Here is a 22,701-nt window from a genome sequence, read left to right on the forward strand (position 1 = left end):
GAACGTTCTTACACTTACATTTTTGGTTTTAAATGAAGGCTCAGTTTTTGCAGGATTGGGTGTTTAGGTTGGAACTTTGAAGCAAAACACATATTTTTGTTTAAGATACTAACATTTTCAGTTAATTTTTTTTTTTTTTAAAATCTATTTCTGGGCTCATTCTGTGGAGATAAAGACATTAAAAACTTGATAAGAATACTTGTAAGATTATACTGAAATCCTTTTTTCCTAGTGTTTTAACTAGGAGAAGAGGGCAGTGTTCATCTCTTCTAGGCAAGTGCTGTTGGAGGTTGTGAGGTACCAAATGCTACACAAATCAAAAGCTCTTCCTAATAAAGCTGTATATCTAAAAGAGGGGAAGGGAAGGCAACAAAAGCAACCTCGGTGGCTTGCCCATCTGGCTTGTCAGGAGCAAGGAGAGCAGGGGTATCCCAGGTCTCTTAGATGTGCAAGGCTGTGGATCCCACTTTCCTGTTTTATGTTCTGATTTCTCTTTCCTGTGTTACTGACTATTAGAAGGAGTAGATGCATCTGCTGCCCAAAAGCAGAGGCTAAGGATTGAGCAGGGAATAAAATGAACTCTTGATGAGGCAGATTAGTCATTAGCTTTTAGTGGTCCGTGCAGAGCTTTTCATTTGCAAGGGGTTTTTCAAAAGTTAGAGGTGCAAAAAGGTAAAATGTCTTTTTCAGACCCCAAAATACAGTTTTAGATCCGCCTGTGGCATTTAAACTATGCCTGACAAGAACACTCCGGGCAACATTCATGCAGGTGGTTGGAGACAAAGGGAGGGTAAAAGGTATCTCGGAGACCAGAGTTAATTCAGACAGTGTTACGAAACATTCTTTTTCTCTGTAATATAGGATGGGTTGGGAAGCAGTGTTTAAGAATTGATAGAAATCCTACTCAAAAGACAGAATCAGCTGGTTTGATGAAGTATTTATTCAGATGTTCAACAGCTTACCCTTCCTTCCCCTCTACCCATCATCCAGGTAGGTGAGGGCTCTGCCCGGTACATTGCCTTCAAAACCACAACTCTCATTCTCCTTCATCTGTAGGGAGGCTTTGGTGCCTCCCTTTCACTTTGATGAAATGAATAATGGACAAGATCCCCTTTATGTCACCTCGTCTGTGAGAAAGAACCCTACTGGCAGCTGAAGATAGTGAATATTAAGGGAGTAGTTTCACAATGGCAAAACACTTCACATTTTGAGGTAAACACTGATTTACAGTACTGCCACCCCTCTCTTCCCCGTATCCTTGCTGTGTGCCACTGTGAATCCATCCCTTCACACTGCTGGTGCAGCTGTTTGCATGGCTGCTCCTTGGGTGCAGTGGAAGCCAAGCCTGGGCTCGGAAGCAGACGGAGGTGGTGGTTTGGTTTTTGCCAAGTTATTTTTTAAGCTGGGTGAGTTCCTTCACCACAGTCTCAGAGCAGCCACATCTGCATTTGTGCTGACAGAGCTGAGGGAATGGTGTGTACTGGGTTTGCCACCAAGAATTTTGTCTTGAGATTCTGTGCCAGGAGGGGAGGGACTGCCAACACAGAACTAGCACCTGGCATAATGAGGCATCCGTGAGGAGCCTTCGCATGAACAGAGACTAAACCCACAGATAACACAACAAAAATGTACCAACAAGGGGCATGCTTCCAATGAGCAGTTTACATTTTCTCCTTTTTTTTTTCTTTTGTCTTTTTTTGAATTAATGCACAGAAAGGGCTGAAAAGGTGGGAACCTCACTGTACTGTCAAGTGGAGGAATGAGGAACTCTTGCTGTTCGGATGCTCCTTTTTTCTCCAGTCCCTTGGGAATGGCTGGTGTTTTGCAGGAGAATGAGAAACTTCCTGTGAAAGGAGGACTCAGGAGGGTGGCAGTGGCTGTGGGCTGCTGCAATCCTGCTCCCATGAAGAGCACGTTGCCTGCTTTATTTTCGCACCCCTTTCTGGCATTACAAAAGTGTGTTACAAATTTCGCACAGGAATAGGGGAGAAGAGGAAGAAAAGGTGGAAGGGCCCAGGTGTCCTGGCCTAGGGTTCTGCAGTCCTGTTTGTCCTCTGATACTCCTCCAGCTCTGATTTCCTGTCCATGGCGAGCTGCAGCTCCTGCTTGATGATTTCGATCTGCTTCTCCAGCTCAGTGAGCTCCTGCGTCACTGAGGTCCTTGCAATGTTGAGGGACTCTGCTTTCCCATTGGTGGTTAAGGAAGCCGAGGCCTCCCTCCTCACCTGTGGCAAGGGGATGTCCTGGTGCTGGCGGATTGTCACTTCATTCTGCCCTTGGTCCGTACAGATGTATTTTTTCTGGTGGCAGTTGCGCAGATTGGCGGTGTTCCACACGGTGTGCTGGCTGTTCCCTATGTGGGACCTGAACAGAGAGATGGGGATTAATACCATATCAGAGTCAGGTCTTGTGTGTGTGCAGCCCTGCCCTGTGAGCCATCCTACTGCAAAAATATGAGGCTGCTGTTACGTATTACATGGAAATATTATCCCTTTATCTCTGGAATTGACTTTTCTTGTGAAGCACAAATCATGAGAGTAAATTACCAAATTTTTGTGATTAAACTACAGCAGAGACTAGAACAGAACCCTAAATCTTCCCCAAAATTGTTTGTTAGTTATGAAATTATAGTCCTCTCAGCTCCAGCTCAGGAAAATGCAAGTCCTTCAAGGCTTTGTGAAAGATTTTGTGGTTGCAATGCCCACGTTTATTACACTGTTAGTCCTTTGCATGTTAGTGCTCTGTGCTGGCTTGGGCATTTGCTTGCATGGAGGAAGAAAGAGACTGCCTTGAGTTGGAGAGGTGAAGGAGAAGGTGTGCCCTTCGGATTTGAAGTCTTGTAGAGCTACTTGCACTTTTAAGGATGGACACAATGACATGCTGTACCCAAACTTTGCAGGTACGTTCATGAACTTCCTGACAGAACAAGAGACTTTGGCGTTGTCATGTTGGGGGAGAAATTTCAATTTGGGAACTTTTGCAGGTGTTTCGATTTTTTTATCTGAAGAAATATTTCTGTAATATGATTCCAGAGAATTTTTTCCCTTTTATTTTGGGGGAACTTTGCCATCCTCCCAAATCAGTGCATTTCCCAGGGTTCTTTCCCAAACAAAGGAGCACCCTGTGGCCTCCACTCTCCAACTGGAACATACGGAAGCACAGAGTTTGCTGTTGTGGGAGAGGAACCTTAGCTTTCCTACCTGCTTTACCTTTGGGATAGACCTGTGTGCATTCATTTTATAACTGAGATTAAAACTCTGAAGTTTAAAAGTGCTCCATCATAGGGGTCTTCTGTGGGTATCCTGGGACAAAACACCTATTAGTGTGAGCTACTGATCAGTAGGTTAAGGAAGGAGGTTAACATTTCAGGACTGGGGCTGCTGAAAACAACTGGTTTCAGGAGGAGTCTGGAGCTGGGAGTAACTACTTTTCTCACTTGCTTCCATAAAAGGAAGTTGGAAACGTTTTCAAAGAGATGAAATGGCAGAGAAGGAGGAGGGGGGGTTTCAGGCAGGAGCAGCAGCCCCATCCTGGGTCATGGCTCCAGAAGACTCAAGTCTTGTGCTAAACTTGGATGTGTGTTTTGTGGTGCAAATTAATCTCCCAAAGACATGAAGCAAACAAGTGCCTCTTAAGCAAGTTTCAGACAGGGAACAGGATTAGCCTGGCAAGTAGAAACTGGCAAAGTATCTTCAAGGCAAAGAGTAGAATTGCATTCCCACGCAGGCAGTGGTCTAGGCAAGGCCACCAGTGACAAGCGGCTGAGGTGCCCAAAACTGCCTCCGGCTGTGCAGCTTTGCAGAGCCCAAGATCCCAGGGGTCCTGGACTCCAACTTGCTTTGGAGAACTACCACCTGTCTCAGAGAAGCTGCAGCCCTTTGTTTTGTAAGTATTTCTCAAGAGTCTTACCATTAATCCATGGTGTCTGAACGTTTTTCACTAATCTTTTAATCAAAACAGCTTTTTGATAAGGTGTTAGTAACCAACATATCTTCTGCGAGTGGTGGTGCTTTTGTCTGGGGGTCTTGGCAGGTGATTTGAACAAAAGCCAGAGTCCACAGTTAATACTCAAGTTTCACCAAGTAAATAAAACCGTTTACAATTTGGCCACTGATGCTGAGCAGGTCCTCTAGTTTTTGGAAACTTAGACCTAAAAAAACCCAGTGGATTTTCTTCTGTGAGGATAACAGCAGTAGCAGAATGCAAATTCTTTCTACTTCATTTCTACATCTTGGTGCTTTTAATAGCTACCCAGTCCCCACCAGGAATAAAAAGAAAGTGTGATAATGTAATTGATGTGAGACCTCTGGGTTGAGCCTTGCCACATCAGTGTTCATGACCAGCTGGACATCACGTTACTGTGTGTGTTGAATTAAATTCACCATAATTCTGTGCAACCAGCAGCTCAGACCATGAGAAGAGCCAGGACAGGGGGTGTGTGTGTGTATGTGTGTTTGTGCATGCACACACATGGGCTGAATGTTGTATGGATAGAAGTTTTTGGACAGCAGCGCATCTTCACTCTCCATGTTGAAACAATATTTGCATAGATCTTTTTCCAGAGCCATTCTCTGTGGGGCTTATGGGCTGTCTCCTTGTGTTACAAACTTTCTGCGCTGCCCAGCATCTGGCAGATAATTCAGCTAGTGCTTTTTGAACCCTGTCTATAAACAGAGGAAATGAACTGCATGCATATATATATTCATATACCTGTGTATATAAAGGCAGTCTAGGGGCTTACAGATGCTTACTTACTTTTGCTGCCATTAGTGCAGGAATGACAAATAAGCACAACATAGGTTTACATCTGTGGGTTTCAATCATGCCAAACATCCATCAAGAGCCTGGAAGACTTCTAATAGTCTATGGTTGAACTTATCTGTAGAAAAGCAACACTGCTGCCTGTGTCCTTAAAAAGTGCACTAATAGTTCTGAGTTACTGAGCAAATGCACAGTTTTAATACAATGCCTTATGTTCCTCGTAGCTGTACACAAGATTATCTTCTCTTCAGAAGACATAGGCTATAAAAACAAGGCAAGTTGTTACCTACTTTTTTTTCCAACAAGAGTTGTTCAACACAAAGGTTTCTGAAAGGACTCCATTTTCCACTTCTCAACTTTCTTATTTCTCATTCTAAAAAATAAGAAAGCTGGAAGAGTTTCTAACATACTAGTGCCCGATCCCTCATTCGCTGTGAAGCTCTCAGGGCTCTAGTTACTTGCCAGTGCTTCAGTATGTGAGTAATTAATTACCTAAACAGAAGGACAGTGGGCTTAGACTGCAAAGACTGTCTTTGGAATGGGAGTGCTTTTATCAGCTGTATGCACAGTCATGAGAAAACCCAAAATTTCTGGGTTCATTACTCTTTATTGGAAAAAATGAATTTATTTCTGCCTCCCTCCCTTGTCACTTCTATCTTATTTCCTTTTTTTAGATTCTATTATCTTTGGGGTGCATTAGATCCATAACTAGATATCCAGACATAATATATATAAGTTCAATTTAATTTTTATAGTTTGTGCTTTAAGCCATGGAAAACTTCCCACCTCTTTTCAACTCGTTTTTTCTTAGGCTGATGTTTTTCCTCAATAAATGAACTGTTTAGAGCACGATGTAATCTCTAGAGGGAAGAGAGGAAATTAAATTAGTAAAAGCAAGATTAAGAATAGCTCCACAAATAGGTAAACAATTTGGGCTTTGTGTGATGGATTTAAACATAAATTATTTTCCAAGTGAAGGATACAAGCTTTGTCTGTCCTTTGTCATTACAACAGGTATGTTTTCCTATAGTTTCCCAAGGAAGGGCAATCTGAAAGGTTGATGAATAGTTTGCAAACAATCCTTGGTGTTAAAATTTCTCATTAAAAAAAAAAAAGTGTGTCTTGGCAAACTTCATTATGTTCTAAAAGATTCCTTCCACTGTGCAGCTTCAAAGCAACAGAAGCTCATCCCTTTTGTGCCTTTTGCTGCAAAGTAATTTCTTTCTTTAGATCAAATTCTATAGCAATTTTGTCCCATTAGTTTCTCTAGAATAATGAAGGAGGTTACCCAGCACTTCTTGCATGGATCAAAAGTTTGGGAACCTGTAACAGTGAGATAAAATGTTCTGGTTAGCCAGTTCAGGATAACAACACTGTTGCTGCTGTCATTCAAAAGGGCTGTGAGGTTACAAGTGCAAATGGAAAAGTGCCTCTGTAAGCTTTGCAACTGTGAATATTTGAACTGTTTTCTCTGTGCTTTCCATTCCATCATTAGGTAAGCTTTTTCAAGTTCCAGAAGCTGCTGCCACACTTTAAATGTCAATCATCAGTGCTCTTGCAACCTTTTATACCTTGTTCTTGTGCAGGCTTTCTTAATCAGCCACAGGATTACAGGATCTTCTTTCACAGAGTCACTTCTGAATACATACCTGACTTGTATGGAGCCAGTACTTCATCTTGGATTTCTTCTTGATTCGTGGCAGGACCAGTCTGTACACGATGTGTTCCCCAATGGTGGTGAGAATGGACAAACCAAACCCAATGCACAACATCACAAAGAGCCCTGAAAAATGCTTGATGCCCATTTGCAGTGTCTGTGAATAAAATGAAAAGGGGAGGTTAATGCAATAGGCTGTCAGCGTACTGTCACAGATGCTTTGTTTTCTCATGTGGAACTGTGGTCTGACTGAATACACAGTGATGTAATAAAACAGAATAGTCTGGACACAGTCCACAACAGAACCTTTCTGTGCTGCAGAGAGGTCGTTGTTCAGTCAGAGCAAAGGACCTATTATAGGAAGAGAATCAGCCAAAGACCAGGGAATTTGTGCCATTTCCCTAAAGAAATGATGTGTTCAACACAAACAAGAATCCAGTATTTGTGGTGTCTTTGCATTTGTAAAAGTAAATACTGCTTGACAGAATACAGTCAATGAACTGTAGAGCAAGTCCTTCATCAGCAGAGAGCCAAGACCAACTGTTCACTGTCCGTGTTTTCTGGGAATTGATCATTAACTTCCTCTTTTTGTGCTTTACCCTTAAAGGAGGTTCATGGAGAAAAATATTAGGAAACAAATGGCACAAACATGGCACCTCTTCACTCCCTAAATTAACAGGACTATAGTCGTGTTTGTTGGGAACCCCAACTGCAACTATGAAAAATGGGAACACTCCCACCCTTTTCTGCTGACCCACCTTTTTCATGTAGGGTAGGAAGCCTTTAATTAACTTGACTGTCTTATTGACATCATTCATGTTTGACCACCAAGAAACCCTGTACAGCAGCAATCTGTACCACAAACACCTGCACTGCAATGGGTGGGTCAGGTTTGTGTGTTACATATAATCTTAGTATGTTTATGCTCATGCATCTGTAACTAAGGTGTGAGTTTATCAATAAATAAAATCTCTTGCTAATAATTACTGCCCACACACTGCTATGGAAATATTTCCAAGAATACAAATTCTACTTGCATCTTCCTCTTATACAATGTTATTCTCTAAACAATAAGAAAAAAGAAGCAGAAAACTGCGTGTAGAGCTGTGTATCAGAAGATGGCACCTGCAATGCTATTACTCTGGACAACAGACATGTTGTGTTCCTTGTGTTCATTTGGTAGGTGGGTAGTGTTGGGCACTGTGCTTTATTATGACTATCTGTGTAATCCAGAAAAAGAAACTGGATTTATCACAGAATCTTTGTCAAGTCTGACTGTGAGGAGGTAATGGTTTAAACCACTCAAAAATTGAAGTGTTTGACTGGAAGTCTGTGTCACCTGTTTCTGGCAGCGAAGCCCAGCTTTTAGCCCAGGTAGCATAAAATCAGAATGAGGTCCCATGTCTGAGCTTTCTCTCAAAGGTCTCAGAGCTGAGACCTCAGTATAGTCCCAAAGGCAGGGGAGATCTGCTAATGTATGGTATGGAGCACTTACATTGCTCTGAGAATAGGAACTCACTTTAATGTATTATCATAAAACTCCAGCCATTCAAAATAATTATAAAAATCCCTACTGCTCTGGGGATTCCTGCATTCTGAGGTGTCTCCTCCAGCCTGAGATCAGTGTTTGATGCCACTCCAGGACTGCTGCAGAGAGAAAACTTGGCCAGCTCCTTACATGAAAAATAATTCCCTTGTCTTCAACAAAGCCTCTCTAATTTATGCTGATGAGGGTCTGGATCTCTGTCCTGTCAGCTCTGCAGAATTGTTTTCTACTTTCCCTGGAAACAGGTGAAAGAAATTCCAGCACTGCTATCTCAGGTGCGTTTTTCACTTGTAATGGATAGCTTTTGAAATTGTCCCAAGCAAGACATCTTTTCCAAGGAAAGGAAATGCCAAAACAAAGCATCAATAATATTTCATCTAGCAATAAAGAAGATAATGCATTGAAAGAGCTGCCTGACAAAGATTGCATAGTAGAGAGAAATTTTTGAGACTAAATTAAGTGGGAAAACAGGTAGGGGAGAAATAATTAGCACAACATGTTTTATGGTGTATAACAATATCAACACATTTACATACTACTGTAAAATGGCTGGTTATCAGCTGTTTATAATTACTGTAGATACACATGTTAAATCATAAATGAAACCATCTAATAGAGGCACCTCTAATTGTTACTGCCTCAAGCAGATTTGAGCAGCAAGACCTATTACTTATTTAGTAGTTTATGTATGTATTTTTAGGTTCATATATAGAATATATGTGGAAAGAGCAGAAATAAACTAGATTCTCTGCATCACTGTTTTCCTCTCTGCTGAAGTTGAAGGGGCCAGGGGAATGGATGTGTGTGTGTTGGGGGTATGTACTGACAACAGAAAACAAACTGATGAATTTCTCTACTGCAATATCTTACTTTATTTTCTTTTTTAAGGAATGAAAGCCTATAATGTGATGTGTTCTGTACTAAGCAAGGATTGAAATACATCCTTGCACCAACTTTGTAATGATAAATTCATGAGGTAGCTCCCTGTCTTTTAGGACAAGGAACTCAATTGCACCCATATGGTAGTTCTGGAGCAATAAGCAACCCTAGTCAATCCTGTGATGATTACAGCTAATGGGTGCTAAGCACTGCAGTGGCAACAGACTGTAAGCTGATTCCCACTTGCAAATTGGGAAATTGGCAGTTTCAGGAAAGCGGCAAATACAAGGGCAGAACTGGAGGTATCTTCTTTTTTTATATATCCCCAGAGAGACTTTTCCAATTTATCAACCCGTATCTGCAGTTGCTACCTAAACATTTCCTGCTGTCTCCACTGTAGTTTTATGCCTTTTTCTTTTTCTTTTTTTTTTTTTTTTTTTTGAGCCCTGAAGAGAAGCAAGGGGATAGAGAGAAAGAGATTCTGATATTTGTGCTTGCTTTGGGGCAGGGAGCAGAGATGAAAAACAGCACTCGGTGATTTCAGCATTTGTTTTCATGAGAAAAGCTCCTGTTTTACTCTCCATTACAAGAGACTATAAATGCTTTACTGTCACTGGTTGTACTGAATAAGCCAGCTCTGACTCATCAGAAGCTTGTAAAATTTTTGTGGATATTCTGAAGGTTGGTGGCACAGCACAGATATAGGTGCTACATGCTCCTGAACCCAAACACTAAATAGTGGTATTGTGTGTGTGTTAGCTGTAATAATAAGTTATATTTTTTTGATTGCATTTCCCCAGTAAGGATTTTAAAAAGCTTTGCTGATATCAGGAAGGTAAATTTTGCAGCACCTGTGCGAAGAAGGAATTATCAGGGATAAACAGGTATGAAGGGCAGAATTTTAAACTCATTTACACATCTCAGTAGGATTGCAATATCCTACCAATGCTAATGCTTCTGTTTAGTTAACTAACTGGTATTAAAACATGTCTCTCTCTCTCCATATTGTGGCATTTCTTGTAGCTGGGGAGTATTTTTTTACTTAATTTTTATTCTTATGGCTTTCTGTGCTCTCAATGAAGTGGCAGCATTGAAATAATATATATTTAATCTCTTTAGGGAGTCTGTCTTTAGCAAAGACTAGTGACCATGATTTTAGGGTTTCAAGTGCCAGATTTCATGATTCACTCTAAATCATTGTCTCACATTAGCAAGAAAAGCTCCTTTCCCCTCTTGTTTGAAGACTTTTGTACAGAACTGGAAAACTACTCCATTTTGTAATAAATGTGTTTCTTTCAATTCATCCATTTTCCAAGCCCTGCTAGTATCTCCTCAGATAGTAAATTTTTTTTTGTTGTGTTTTCGTTTGGTTTTTGTTTGTTTGTTTTCAGTTTCAACAGATGAATCTAAATATGCTGTCTTCCCCAGACAGCCTATGTGCAGGCTGAGGAAATTTTCTTGGCTTCAGGATTTTTTCCTATTATTTGTGTTTGTTTTTCACACTCTGGTAACAAGGTACTTTGAAAGGTGACTGATGGATAGCTGCTGTTTATGAGCACAGGGCAGTTTTTTTCTGGAAGTGCCTGCACCTGCAGAGCACCAGGGACAAACTTAAACCAGAGCTTCAAGGTAAGGGCTAGAAAAGTCACTGTGGAGTTGTCAGGTGATAGGTGTTAACAAACAGAAGGAACTCATGGTTAAACTTAAAGGGGACAAGGCAAAATACAGATCAGAAAGGCAAATTTGCTGGGTGACAACTGGATAAAATCGTGGCAGGATGAACGAGGCACTGCCTGGTTGTGCCTCTCATGTGATCTTGAGGCCAAAGACCACCGATTCAGGCAGAAGCTATGGTGAGTTTAAGCAAGTTCCTTCAAAGACTTCAGAGAAGAGCCATCGATGGATCCCACCATTAATGAGAGATGAAAAGAGGATTAGTCACCAACCCTGGAGGGAGTTAAAAGACAGAAATGAGACACCAAGGGACATGGTTTAGTGGTGGGTTTGGCAGTGTTGGGTTGGACTGCATGATCTTAGAGATCGTTTCCAACCTCAATGAAAAACACTGTGTACGCAGTTAGCTTTTCCCAAAGTAGGGACGTCTTTAACTAGACCAGGTTCCTCAGAGCCCCACCCAACCTGGCCTTGAACAATTCCAGGGATGGGGCATTCACTACCTCTCTAGGCAACCTGTGCCACTGTTTTTCCACTCACACTGTAAAAACCTTCCTGCAGCTTCTCCTGAGCCTGGGTGGAGTTAATGGGATGGAGGGAAAAGTCCCAGGAGCCTGGCTCCTTCTGAAGAGGCATTAGTTAGAATAACAGTAGGGTAGATGAAGGGCTAAGTGTACTGTATGAAAAGTGAAAAACAATTACTTGATCATGTCCAGATGTAACGTGCAAATACAACTCTGCCAATCCCTCTTCCCTCCTGGACCATGCTCTGCCCTAAGTGGGGACCTACCAATTTTACCACAAAGGAATTCCTTTGAAACTGAAGTATGACGATTTAAAATCGAGAGTACTCAAGCAATACTGTTAGTGACTAGCACTCAACATGAACAACCACTGCTATCCACAATTACCTGCGATGGAGAGGGTAAGATGGAATCACTGCAGCAGTTCATTCCAAGTCTGAGTTAGCTGCATTCCCCAGGAATGATCCAATGGGTGCCTTGGGTAAGTGGTTTTGCTGAAGAGGTTCATACAAAACATCAGAGTCAAGCACTTCTGACCTCTGTACTTTCCAACTCATCTTTATTGGCTTCTCAGCTTGAGGAATCATCTCAGATCTTCCAGCCCCAGGCTGAATCATACCTTTTCACAACAACTTTGTTTTGAAGTGCAATTTATGCTGAACGAGGTGCTCATTCAGTGCCAGAGAGAGAGATGGAAAGAGCTGGCAGTGAGTTCTGCCACAGGAAATATGATTTCCCAGTGTAAGGTTAGTAAAAAAATTATGAGTAAGAAAATTAATCTCAAAATAAAGAAAAGAAAAATTAACCTCTGTGGGCAGGAGTGGCAGGCGGATAAGAATCAAGTACAGTGTAAAGAGGTAATGACAAAAATGGACAATGGATATTTCCCCCCATTTAAAGGCTATACTGCTCAGTATTTCACCTACATATATTCCCATTTTTGGGTCATTACTCTTGGTCAATAGGTGCAGTGTGTCACAGACCAAATTTATCAAAGAGACATAGAAAAATACTGAGCCTTACTCTAACTATCAAAAGGCAATTGCTGGGTCTTACTTTGGTATATAACCCATGTGAATGACTACCCACTGAGAAGCTGAGACTTTTTCAAAAATTAATTATCTGCTTCTGTGTTGAACATCGTCTACACTGACGATGAATCTGTTAAATGGTACTGTGACTGACAGCAGAGAGTTAAATAAGAGAGATTTCTGGGCTGTACAGGAGTAAATGATACAAACCAACACAAAGATAAGTCCCAGAATGATTCCCATGCTTCTTGGTGTAACAGTGGGGAAGATAAGCTTTAGAGTGTCCGCTGCTTGGCTGTTTAGTAAATCTGCCCCAGCTATGAAATAGCACATCCTAAAATCTGCAAGTTCTTGGCCAGGAGGGAGTGGATGAAAAGGAAGGTATGCACATGGGAGTTGTGTCAGAAGTAGGATAATTTCGGCAAATGAAGATCTGGACTTAGCAGAGCTTACCTCACAAAGGCACAGACTTACAAGTGGTGTTATGTTTCTGCTCACTCTTTCTGATTGCGAAAGGACCTTTCGGTATGTGAGGAATTGTTCAAGGTCTTTGAGTGACTTTTTAAATTCACAGAATACTAGAATAGTTTGGTTTTGAAGAGACTTTAAAGACCTTATAGTTCCAAATCCCCTGCCATAGGCAGGGGTGCTACCCACCAGAACAGGTTGTTCAAAACCCCATCCAACCTGGCCTTAGACATTTCCAGGGATGGGGCATCCACAGCTTCTCTGGGCAACCTGTGCCAGGGTGTCACCACCTAAACCAGTTATTATATCTCATCTAAATCTACCTCTTTCACCTTAAGGCCATTTGCCCTTGTTTTATCACTTCCATGCCCTGTGCTTGGGGTTGCTCCAACCCAGGTGCAGAAACTTACACTTGGCCTTGCTGTACTTCATGAACTGAGCCCTTCAATTCAGTCACCTGAACCAGCCTGTTGGACCTTATTTTCTGAACCAAATCTCAGTTTTACATGTTGGGTTAGTGCAATCGTATGTCAAATAAGGACTATGGTCTGATAACCAGTCCTGGAGCAGCCACACCTGCCCTTCTTTCTGGCCATCACATGGAAGTTACACTTGAAAAAGTGAACTACTTTAAAGCATAACATGTCTTCCAGCTGTGACCCCTTGCCTAAAGCCTCTCTTTAAATACTGTCCTTAAAACCTACTCAACACTGAGAAAAAAAGAATGCCATGGGATTATTCATGGGACAAAATCTGAATTTTCAGCCTGGAGCAGCTTTTTTCCCTTCCTCTCCCTTTGTTGGTGGGCCTTGAGGAACCTTTGAGTACCTAAACCATGTCATGGTTTTTCCAGGCCATGAACATGGGGTAGTTTAAGGCTGACCTAGAAAACAGCGACACCCAGTATTACATTACTGAACATTAAGGAGTTTGTGATAATGTAAGAAAGTGAAAGAACTGGGTTTGCCTCAGAGATCATGTACTAACCATACCCGTGCAGGAAAATGGAATGGTCTTGCCTTCTATTTTTAAATTGCAAAGGTCTTTCAGAAGAGTAGCTGCAGAAATTACATACCACCTATTAGATATTTTTTCTCTCCAGTTTGAATGCAAGGTTTATTCTCTCGTTGCTCGTGTTTGCTTTTCTCCATAAAAACACAAATTCAATTGTTTTTACAATATGGCTTCTCCAGTTGGCCCAGCCAGGGCTGATTTTTCTGTATTGTTATATTTGCTATGGTAGGAAAAAGTTTCTGTTTCTGGACACAGTCATGAGAACTCAAGGCTGAGAGCAGTAGTGTTCAAATTGTTTTTGATCACACACCTCTGTTGGTAACTTTTTAAGCATGGACCCCCCATATTTATACTTATTTATGATTTCATACATATACATATATATAACTCAATTTCTAATATTTTATTCCTGTAGCCCAGGGAATCATCTCATGCCCTCCACCAGGGGCTGTATCCAACCAACTCTACAGACCACTAGCTTGAAGGAGTAAAACATATGTTCTGGGAGAAAAACAGTACCAATTAAAACTGTATTTTTAAATAGAATTGATTCTATATCTTAGCTATTTCCACAGGAATACAGAGCATACAGCCATCGATACATCTTCTGGGGTAAGACTCTCATGATCAGAGGAAACTCCTTATGTCTCATCTTTAGGGAGTTGCTAGGGAGGTAAGTTTTCTCTGCTGTAAGAGTTTTGAGTTTTAAGACAGTTGAGGTAATTAATACCATCTGGTAATTTTCCCGAGATTTAATTCAAAAGATCATGTTAAAATGTAGAGTAACAAGAGGTCATTGAATGAAGTACTTGTCATGAACAGATATATCATCTATTATAAAAAGATAATTCCCTTGTTAGATAATAATATAATCTTCAGAATAAGCTACATTGGAAATAGCAGTGAATATCCACTTTTGTTTAAATGTGCTTTCTTGTCTTGAATTAATCACAAAAAAAGAAAGAAAAAATTGAATAAAATGAATAAAAATAAATTGAATTTTCTTCTATGAATATCTGCTGTAATATAATTTGTTTCATATTGACAGAATTGTAATGAAAAAGTAAAAAATGTAGTAAGACATGCAGAAATACTCCAACAATCTATGTATTAAAAACACCAAAACCAGATTTCCATTGTCGTATCTCTAAAAAATGCTGGCTTTCAAGTGATTTAGTCAGCAGCCAGAGATTTGCAGACAAGATGCTCAGGTGACCATTGAAAAGTCAGTGTCAGAGCCCCAGGAAACTGGGATTCTCTTTTATGGGAGAATGGCCATGCCACCACCTCCTCAGAGAACACACAGCGTTTTTTGGCGTTTGGCTGAAGGCTCTGAGAAGGAGAGAACAGAGCTTTCACTATGTTTTTTGTACTAGTGAGAATATATAACCTACCTCTTTTGGCAGACCTTGAGCTAAAGGTCTATGCTTTAAGCTTCAGACATTGCTGGAGCTTTTGATTCTTCAGTACTTCATCTTTTTTTAGTTGATAGTCCAGGAACTTAACAAAAACCTGCTATTCTGATAAGAGTCTTCTTTTTCTCACAAATAATGGCCTATATCTTCAGCTGCCATGAGCTGGCACAACTCCTCTGTTTTGAAATCAGGACATAAATCCATAGAGATTTACTTTCATTTCCTCTAGATCTAGATAGAATTGAGACCTACTTCCCCTCTGTGCTTAGCATGCTACCTTAGCAGATCATTTCTAGGCTGAAATCCTCTCTTTAGTACAAGTAGCTGCCATGTTAGGAGGTGGTCAGGGTGTATTAGAAATTTGGGATGTACTGAATTCCCTGTCTCTCTGTGGATGGTGATACACACACACCTGAGTGGAATCAGAGAGGTTTGCTATGCAGTGTGCCACATTATGTTTTTTAATGCCCCTGTTTGTCTCCAGAAGAGCTCTCTGACACATGCTCTGCACACCCAACTTAGCAGCACAGTCTCACTGATGTTTTCTCATGCTCTGATCTTACTTCTGCTGGGATTAGCAGCTCTTTCTTTTCAAGTCTCACACTTCCCTTCAGCTGCCACCCCTCTCTGTCACATGGGCATATCCACTGCACATTATGAATAAGGGGAAATAGTTGCCAGCTTGAACAAATCCTCACATAGGTGACTCAAGTTCATTGTTTACCTCTGTGACAGCAAAGCTTCTTTTCCCGCATGGAACAACCTTGTACCACTTGTCATGCAGAACATCCATGAAACCGTGGGATTTGTACTGGCTGATCAGTTCAGAGATGTTTGAGGTGAGCGGAGAGTTTGGGGGAAGGCCAATGCCATATCCTAGAAGGAAAAACAGTACAGTCATTTCTCTCTTTCTTGTTTGCTTTTTGGTAAGTGATGTTGATTTCAGTATGAAAGATCAAGCTGGCATTCTGTTTCAGCCAGTCAGTTCAAACCTGGATACTGGCTTACTATGGACCGAGAATGCTGATACAAGGCCTTTTGCTGTGCAAAACTAAAGTCACTCAATATAAGCAGGATATACAAATTCAAAATTATTAAGGCCACAAAAGTAATATGGAAATCTGCAGGTTCAAAAATTTGAAATGGAGGTACAGCTGGAAAAATAGATCTATCTTGTCTCTAGGAAAACAGACTTTTGCATGCTTTTGCCATGGGTTCTTTTTTTTTGTCTTGTTTTAGAAATGCTAAAGGGCCTCAATGTCACATAAACCATTCTGTTATGCTTTTATATTGTCAGAGCAGTGGATGTGACTGTGGTGTCAGATGTGACATTTTCTTCCTACGCATTTTCTGATGAGGAGCCATATGCATGTAAATGTATATGTGAGCAGTCTGCATTGTTATCACACAGCAATTTAAAGCCTGGGAGCTATGCTTTCAGTTCATGCCCTTCTGCTCTGGCAGTGACAGGGACCTTCAGATACTAATAAATACAGTTTTTAGCCACTGTCTTTCACCATGTTGAAGTGGTGGTAAGGGACTCCATGTAAGTGAAAATGGATTCAGTAACTCTGAATATGGTATTTCTATTTGCAGAATCTGGGGTTCGACTTTAGAAATTCTGAACAAATACAATTATGCCTAGAAGACATGCAGTTGCATGCAGAGATGTGCTGCCAACTGCCTGGAGAGATTCCTTTCTAGTCCACTGCGGATTTTTGTTTTTCAGTTCAGAATTCAGAATTTCAGACTGTCTCATTAAAAAAACCACAACAACACAGCAAGAAAGAAAACACCCCTGCAAGTACACAAGTGCTGAATTTGCCATGACAGTGGCTTGCTTTTCAATGAGAGATACACTGATATGTTTATCTACAATGCAATAAGCTCCCTTGCTGCTGAGTTTTTTGAATTGTGCCTGAATATATTAGCTAACATTGAAGGATTTCCTTCAGAGAAGGCATAGCTAGAATGAATATCACATTTTCTGCATACTTCTTTTGTAATTGTATGATGTGAAGTCTAGTCATGCAAAATCATACAATTTGGGGGTTATTTTTGTGAGTTTTTTTTTCTATATTGAAATATGATTTACTTGATTCAAAGTTGTGGAAGCTTTTGGTTTCCTTCAGTAGAGCTGACCTTTCTGAAAGGGAAGATTTGTCAGGTTGCAGGTGCATGATGAAACATGCAGCTGCTCACATACAAATCCTTCCATGGGCAGGAACCCCTTCTACTAGACCAGGCTGCTCAAAACTCCATCCAACCTGGCTTTAAAACAAATGGTATAAGAGATCTAAAAGCTCAACAACCATAAAAAAAGGACTGAAGCTTTCATTCTGCTTATTCACTGAGGGTTTTACCATAATACTCTCACAGTTTCCCCCCCATACTTTCACTGAGAATACCACATCACAAAACAGCAAATGCGACGTGAGAAACAGAACAGTATGTTATAAAACTATTACCTTCAATGGCAAAGGGTTTTCCCACTGTTAGAAGCTTGCAGTCAGCATCTATTGATACTTCATAATCTAGGAGTGCTTTATCCATGATGAAGGCATCGAGTTTCTCTGGATCATGCCTATATTCAATGTTAAAAGTCAGAACCATCTCACAGTCTAAGATTCAGTGATGCTCACTGAACATTTATCTATGCAATTCTCTGCAAGATCCCTGTATGAAAACAGAGACCAGGGCAGTCTTTTGCACATCTGGACTTAAAATGAAAACTAATTTATATTTCGAAGAAGGGAAGGGAATTGTGCGTGAAATGCAATCTTTGTGCATTTAAAGCAGTACAGACAGTTTAGGACTTACTTTACTCCCCAAAAATACTACTGTGAAAGATGGAAAACATTACAACCTGTTGCACTTCAACTCAGTTGAAAGGTAGCACAAAGCTTTTTTGGAAAAGATCAGAAATTGCTAAAATACTACTTCTGTCTTGATTTGTATTGTTAAAGCTACAGGTATTACACCAAAAATGCAAAAGGATAACTTACTCCAAGGTATTCCTGCCCCTTTCTCCTTGAATATGAGGTAAATTATTTCCTTCACCTGATTCAGCTTTTCTCTATGTTCAGTCTCCATGAACACGGAGGATTGAATTTTACTAATATAATCACTTCTGAACAGCATGCTTGCATAAAATTATGATACAGAAGAACAGTTGCAGTGCCTATTCTCATCTGATCCAAGGACTGCACCCTTGATTCCTGTCCCCTTAAAAATCTGGGTGTTCTCCCGATGTGATTACTTCATTGATTTCAATGGATTGATTCCAGCGTAACTCAGAGAACTGCCATATATCTTAATTATCATTAAGATAGGTCTGGGAAACAACTTCTGATGGAAAATTCTCAGGCTATCTTTTAGGCAACTTCTATGAATAAGATAAATCAATTATTTCAGGCTAATTATCAGCTATTCCATTTCCTGGATAAGTTGTGTGACCCCAGACTGTCAAGCACAAATGTCTCATGATTCCCTAAACCAAGAAGACTTGGTGTTTATTAGTTTTTAGCAGCCTAATGCTTCTTTTATTCATCTTAATGACAAATTAAGATTCCTCTCTGAGAACCTTCTTTCCTCCCACCATGCTGAGGAACCTCATTGGCAGCTTTTGCTTGGGCTGTGATGTTTTGTGGGATAAGTGACACGGCAAGCAGGAAACCCATCACCATCTCACTGCCGTGCCACCTCACTGGCCAAGAGGCCAGATGTGCTGCTGCATGCAGAAGCTCACTTCAGGTAAGCCACTCCGTCCGTGGTGGCAGGGACGTTGTAGCGCCGCATGTACTCGTGCATCTCTGGGAAGCTCTGCCTCACATAATCCTCTGCGCTGCTCTCCCGCACAGTCCCGAACCGAAACCCTTGGGATGGGTGGTGGAGCTGAGGAGAGGAAGTCAGAAGAGATTAGCAGGGATACTTGCCTTCGTCACATCTGGAGTCTTGGTCTTATACATGTTTATCAGAAATTTTCAGCATTCACAGGCCTGCCTTTGGTCCTCTTTCCAAACCCCAGAAAAACTTGAAAAAGACTCACCAGGTGACTAAACTCTCAGGATCTTCTTCAAATGTTAAAAACATCTCCCATGACATGCCCTGAACACCCAAACCAACACTGGGATTATTGTCTCTAAAACTGGTGACGTTTCAGGAAGTGTTATGAGAAGCCTCCAGGTTGGATACAATCCACTTTCTGGGGCTCTTTGTAGGCAGCGAAAGACACACAGTCTGAATTTATTTCAGCAAAATGCCTTTTACTGACTCCTTAAGGAAGAAATTTTGCCGTCTGCAGAAGGGTAGCACCCTCAGTTCATTTCTAGAAGCCTATATACCTTATCACAGTTTTTGCTGCCATTCTTCACAGACAAACTAAGGGCTGAATGTTGTGTACACCAAAAAGTTGCCCCTGCCAGTGAGGAGGAGGAAGAATTCTCCTCTACACAGCCTAACCTGGAGCAGGCTATAAACATACAGACAGTTTTTGCAGTTTTGTGTCCTGTCCTTTTCACAACTGGCTCCACCCTTTGTATTTAAGGCCTAAATAGTCTAGTTCAGGTTTCACAGACCTATCTTTCTGAAGTGCCCTGTTTGTCTTTGGAGAGTTCAGGGACTCCTGGGGAAATTTTCAAGCTGCAGTGGAGGAGTCAGGCGGTTTCCTCCACTATAACAATCACTTCCTTGAGCTGGCCAAGTGCTGCCAAGACACATTAATTGGAAAGCCTTCAGCAATGTACCAGCCTCTAAGAGGTCAAACTTTCAGAGCACAGGAAGCCAAATAAGGCTAAGGAAAGGCTGAAATAGTCATGCTCTATTTGCTTCCCAGGAAGGTTGTGGTCTTCACAGCAGCTTGCAAAGATGATCTCACCATGGCCATGCTCTGCTTTGCAAAGACCAAGCAAAGAGGTCTTTTCTGGCAGTCCATCTTGTTTCTGCACTATCATCTTTGTAGAACAGTGTAGGGGAACACACAAAGCCATAAAAAGACCATCCCCACTCTTCTCTTCAATGACCCCATGGATAAATGAGTGTTCCTAGCTTTTTTAAGGATAACACAGGTAGGATGTAAACTCACAATCACCTAGTTTAGTCTGAAGAGGAACAGAGAAAGGTCTTTTGGATGGCATTTTGATGTCCTGGAAGCTATGGACATACTGTATTTCTGGTATTACCTGGAAAGTGGGCAGGTGTTCTCCACATTGTGCTCAGCTGATCTGGTCCTTGTGCTGCGACCTGGGAATGAGATCTGCGGCTAAATGCAAGTCTGTGGGCATTTGAGTTGTTCCAGACTACATGACTATGGACAAGCGAGGCAGGGTGTGTCTCTATCCAGAGCTGGCCATAGGGATGCTGTGCCAGAAGGACTGTGGGTGCAGAGGTAAATGTTCTTGCTTGAGAGTGTGGGAGCAGCATTCAAGTGCCAGGAGACATAAATAACAGAAGTTGGGCTGTGACAATACATCATGGAGACTTCCAGCACAATGCTGTCAACACAAACCTTCATACAGTGAAGATGACCTACTTAAAGAATGAGCTTGGAGTGGGCTAATGCACTCTATGTCCCAAGAAGCTCATCACCATAGTCAGTACTAATTTTTTTAGGTTTTATTTCTTGTCAGTTTCAGTGAAGAGAGTGAAAACCTCATCAAGACTCAACACTGAACCATCGTTGTGATGTTTGTGGCCCACACATAGTGATGCCAATTGCAGTGCAACATCTGAGCTACAGATAAAGTCTGACTTCACTGGAAAGCATCTCACTCAGACTGTCACCAGCATCTAACATCTAGCTAAGTATTTAAAACTCTGTGGGGAAGGCTAGTACAAAGACAGTGAACTGCACCTCCATGCAATTTTCTGTCCCAAATCCTGTACTGGGAACTGCCCACAGTTTGCTTTGTGTTGTGCTCATTGTCAAATTTCACCACAAACAAGGATAAAACTGGAATGTGGATTAGATCAAAAGTCCATCTGGTTTAATATCTTGTCTCTAGCAACACCATATGTCTGGTGGGAAGTCTTGGAAAGTCTGTGTAAGGGGGTCATGCAGTGATCCCTTGCATCCAATGCCCGACCTGCTTCTGGTACTCTCCACTTTTTCTAAAGCATCATTATGTGTCTGCAACTTTATATTTGACGAACCTTGACTCCTTTTACAAGGGATAAATGTTAATAGTGTTTTAATCCTCTAAGTCTTTCAGGACTGTTTTCTACTTGTTGCCGCTTATACACACAAGGAAAAGGTTTGCTTGCAGCTAAGTGATAACAGTGGATTGACAATGCAAAATGCTGCCAAAAGCACTTACTGCTGATCTGCTAAGAATGCTAAAGGTTACTTGCTTCAAGATGAAATCTTCAGGATGGAAATAAGATTAATCGGTTGTCACTGCTGCTTTCTTGCTTTCTGTAGTTTTCTCCAGAGAAGATTATGTGAAAAGCAGGAAACCACAAATATCTGTGTTTCGACAAGTTAGGTAAATGTCAGTATTCCTGTGAGTCTTGCCTTATTAATTATATCTTTTTTTTTAATCTTTTCTGTTTCTCATGCTCTGTTTCTTTCGTGTTTCTTATATTTTAAAAGTCCTATATGAAAGAGTCTTTCTGTTTTCTATAAACCAATAATGGAATCCTCATGCCTAGGGCTACAGAGAAATCATGAACTCTGAAAAATCAGCAGTTGAAGAATCAAAATTTGAAGAATCGAGAATGGATTCTATAATTTTTTTTTTAAACTGGCTGTTCAAGGGAGACAATTACTGTATTTTTTTATCAGTAATAGCAAGTATAAAGGCTATCTTATTGAGGAAAAAATAGCAGTTGAAATTATAGGCATTTCTACTATATGGAGACTATAATTCTGTATATATACTGTTTTTTCATTCAAAGCTCAGTCAGTCTCAAAGCTAAATAAACATCACAAAGCAGGTAAAGGGCACTAGAAACTGTTGACACTTTTTTTATCCATAGAGTACCTGGAGATTTGCTGGTGATTAAAGTACAATTAAAAATAAATGAATGTAATAACTGCACATCCATTTCCTGACATGAGTTTTCTTGACACTCAGCTTAGACAGCTTTACAAAGTCCCTCCAAAATCACACATCTATGGCTGCAAGAAATGGCAAGAACAAGGTTTGTTTCAACCTGAGGAGAGGCTTTGAGGCAACAGTACAGTCCTGGCTTGACAATTCATTGAACAAGATGTGAAGAAACTTATAAGTACAGATATTGCAAAAAAGTAATAGCCTAAATAAAGGTATTTAAGTTTTTTTAACAGACAGATCATTGAATCACAGAATCATTTTGGTTGAAAAAAGACCCTTAAGATCATTGAGCCCAAGTGCTAACCCAGCACTGCTGAATCCATCACTGAACTGTGTCACAGTGTCACAACTACATATCTCTTAAATCCCTTCAGGGATGGTGACTCTACCACTTTCCTGGGCAGCCTTTTCCAGTGCCTGGCAATCTTTATGGTGAGGAGATTTTTCCTATATCTCCTTTTTGAAGATCCATTAGTGTTTAGCAAGTAAGCAGCCCTTTGAATGTTATCCAGCAAGGCCACCACAGCATCACAGGCAACTGCAAACTATGCTGGCTGAGCTACCAAGAGGGCTGAGCATAGGAATGCCAATGATCTGGGCAGTGTAACAGCAAATACATGAATGTATTAATGAAGTAGTTAGAAAACAATGTTAAAAGCTATTAGCTATTAATAGATTTT

The 22,701-nt window shown here is 40.9% G+C and overlaps 1 protein-coding gene across 1 annotated transcript in view; it reads right to left on the minus strand.

Annotated features, from left to right (window-relative positions):
- Positions 1-922: 922 nt before the first annotated feature.
- The window catches only part of GRIN3A (glutamate ionotropic receptor NMDA type subunit 3A), a 66,734-nt gene continuing 44,955 nt past the window's right edge, over positions 923-22,701 (minus strand). Inside the window, exons 4-9 of the mRNA XM_051782796.1 lie at positions 18,718-18,863; positions 17,438-17,553; positions 15,694-15,845; positions 6,411-6,575; positions 5,548-5,621; positions 923-2,364 (exon numbers count right to left, since the gene is read on the minus strand). Of these exons, the coding sequence (XP_051638756.1) occupies positions 2,028-2,364; positions 5,548-5,621; positions 6,411-6,575; positions 15,694-15,845; positions 17,438-17,553; positions 18,718-18,863 (990 nt within the window). The 3' untranslated portion in view covers positions 923-2,027. The remainder of the gene's footprint in view (positions 2,365-5,547; positions 5,622-6,410; positions 6,576-15,693; positions 15,846-17,437; positions 17,554-18,717; positions 18,864-22,701) is intronic.

The sequence above is a fragment of the Manacus candei genome, unplaced genomic scaffold (assembly GCF_025592945.1).
Source record: "Manacus candei isolate 608988 ecotype Guabito, Panama unplaced genomic scaffold, ASM2559294v1 h1tg000016l, whole genome shotgun sequence".
NCBI lineage: Eukaryota > Metazoa > Chordata > Aves > Passeriformes > Pipridae > Manacus > Manacus candei.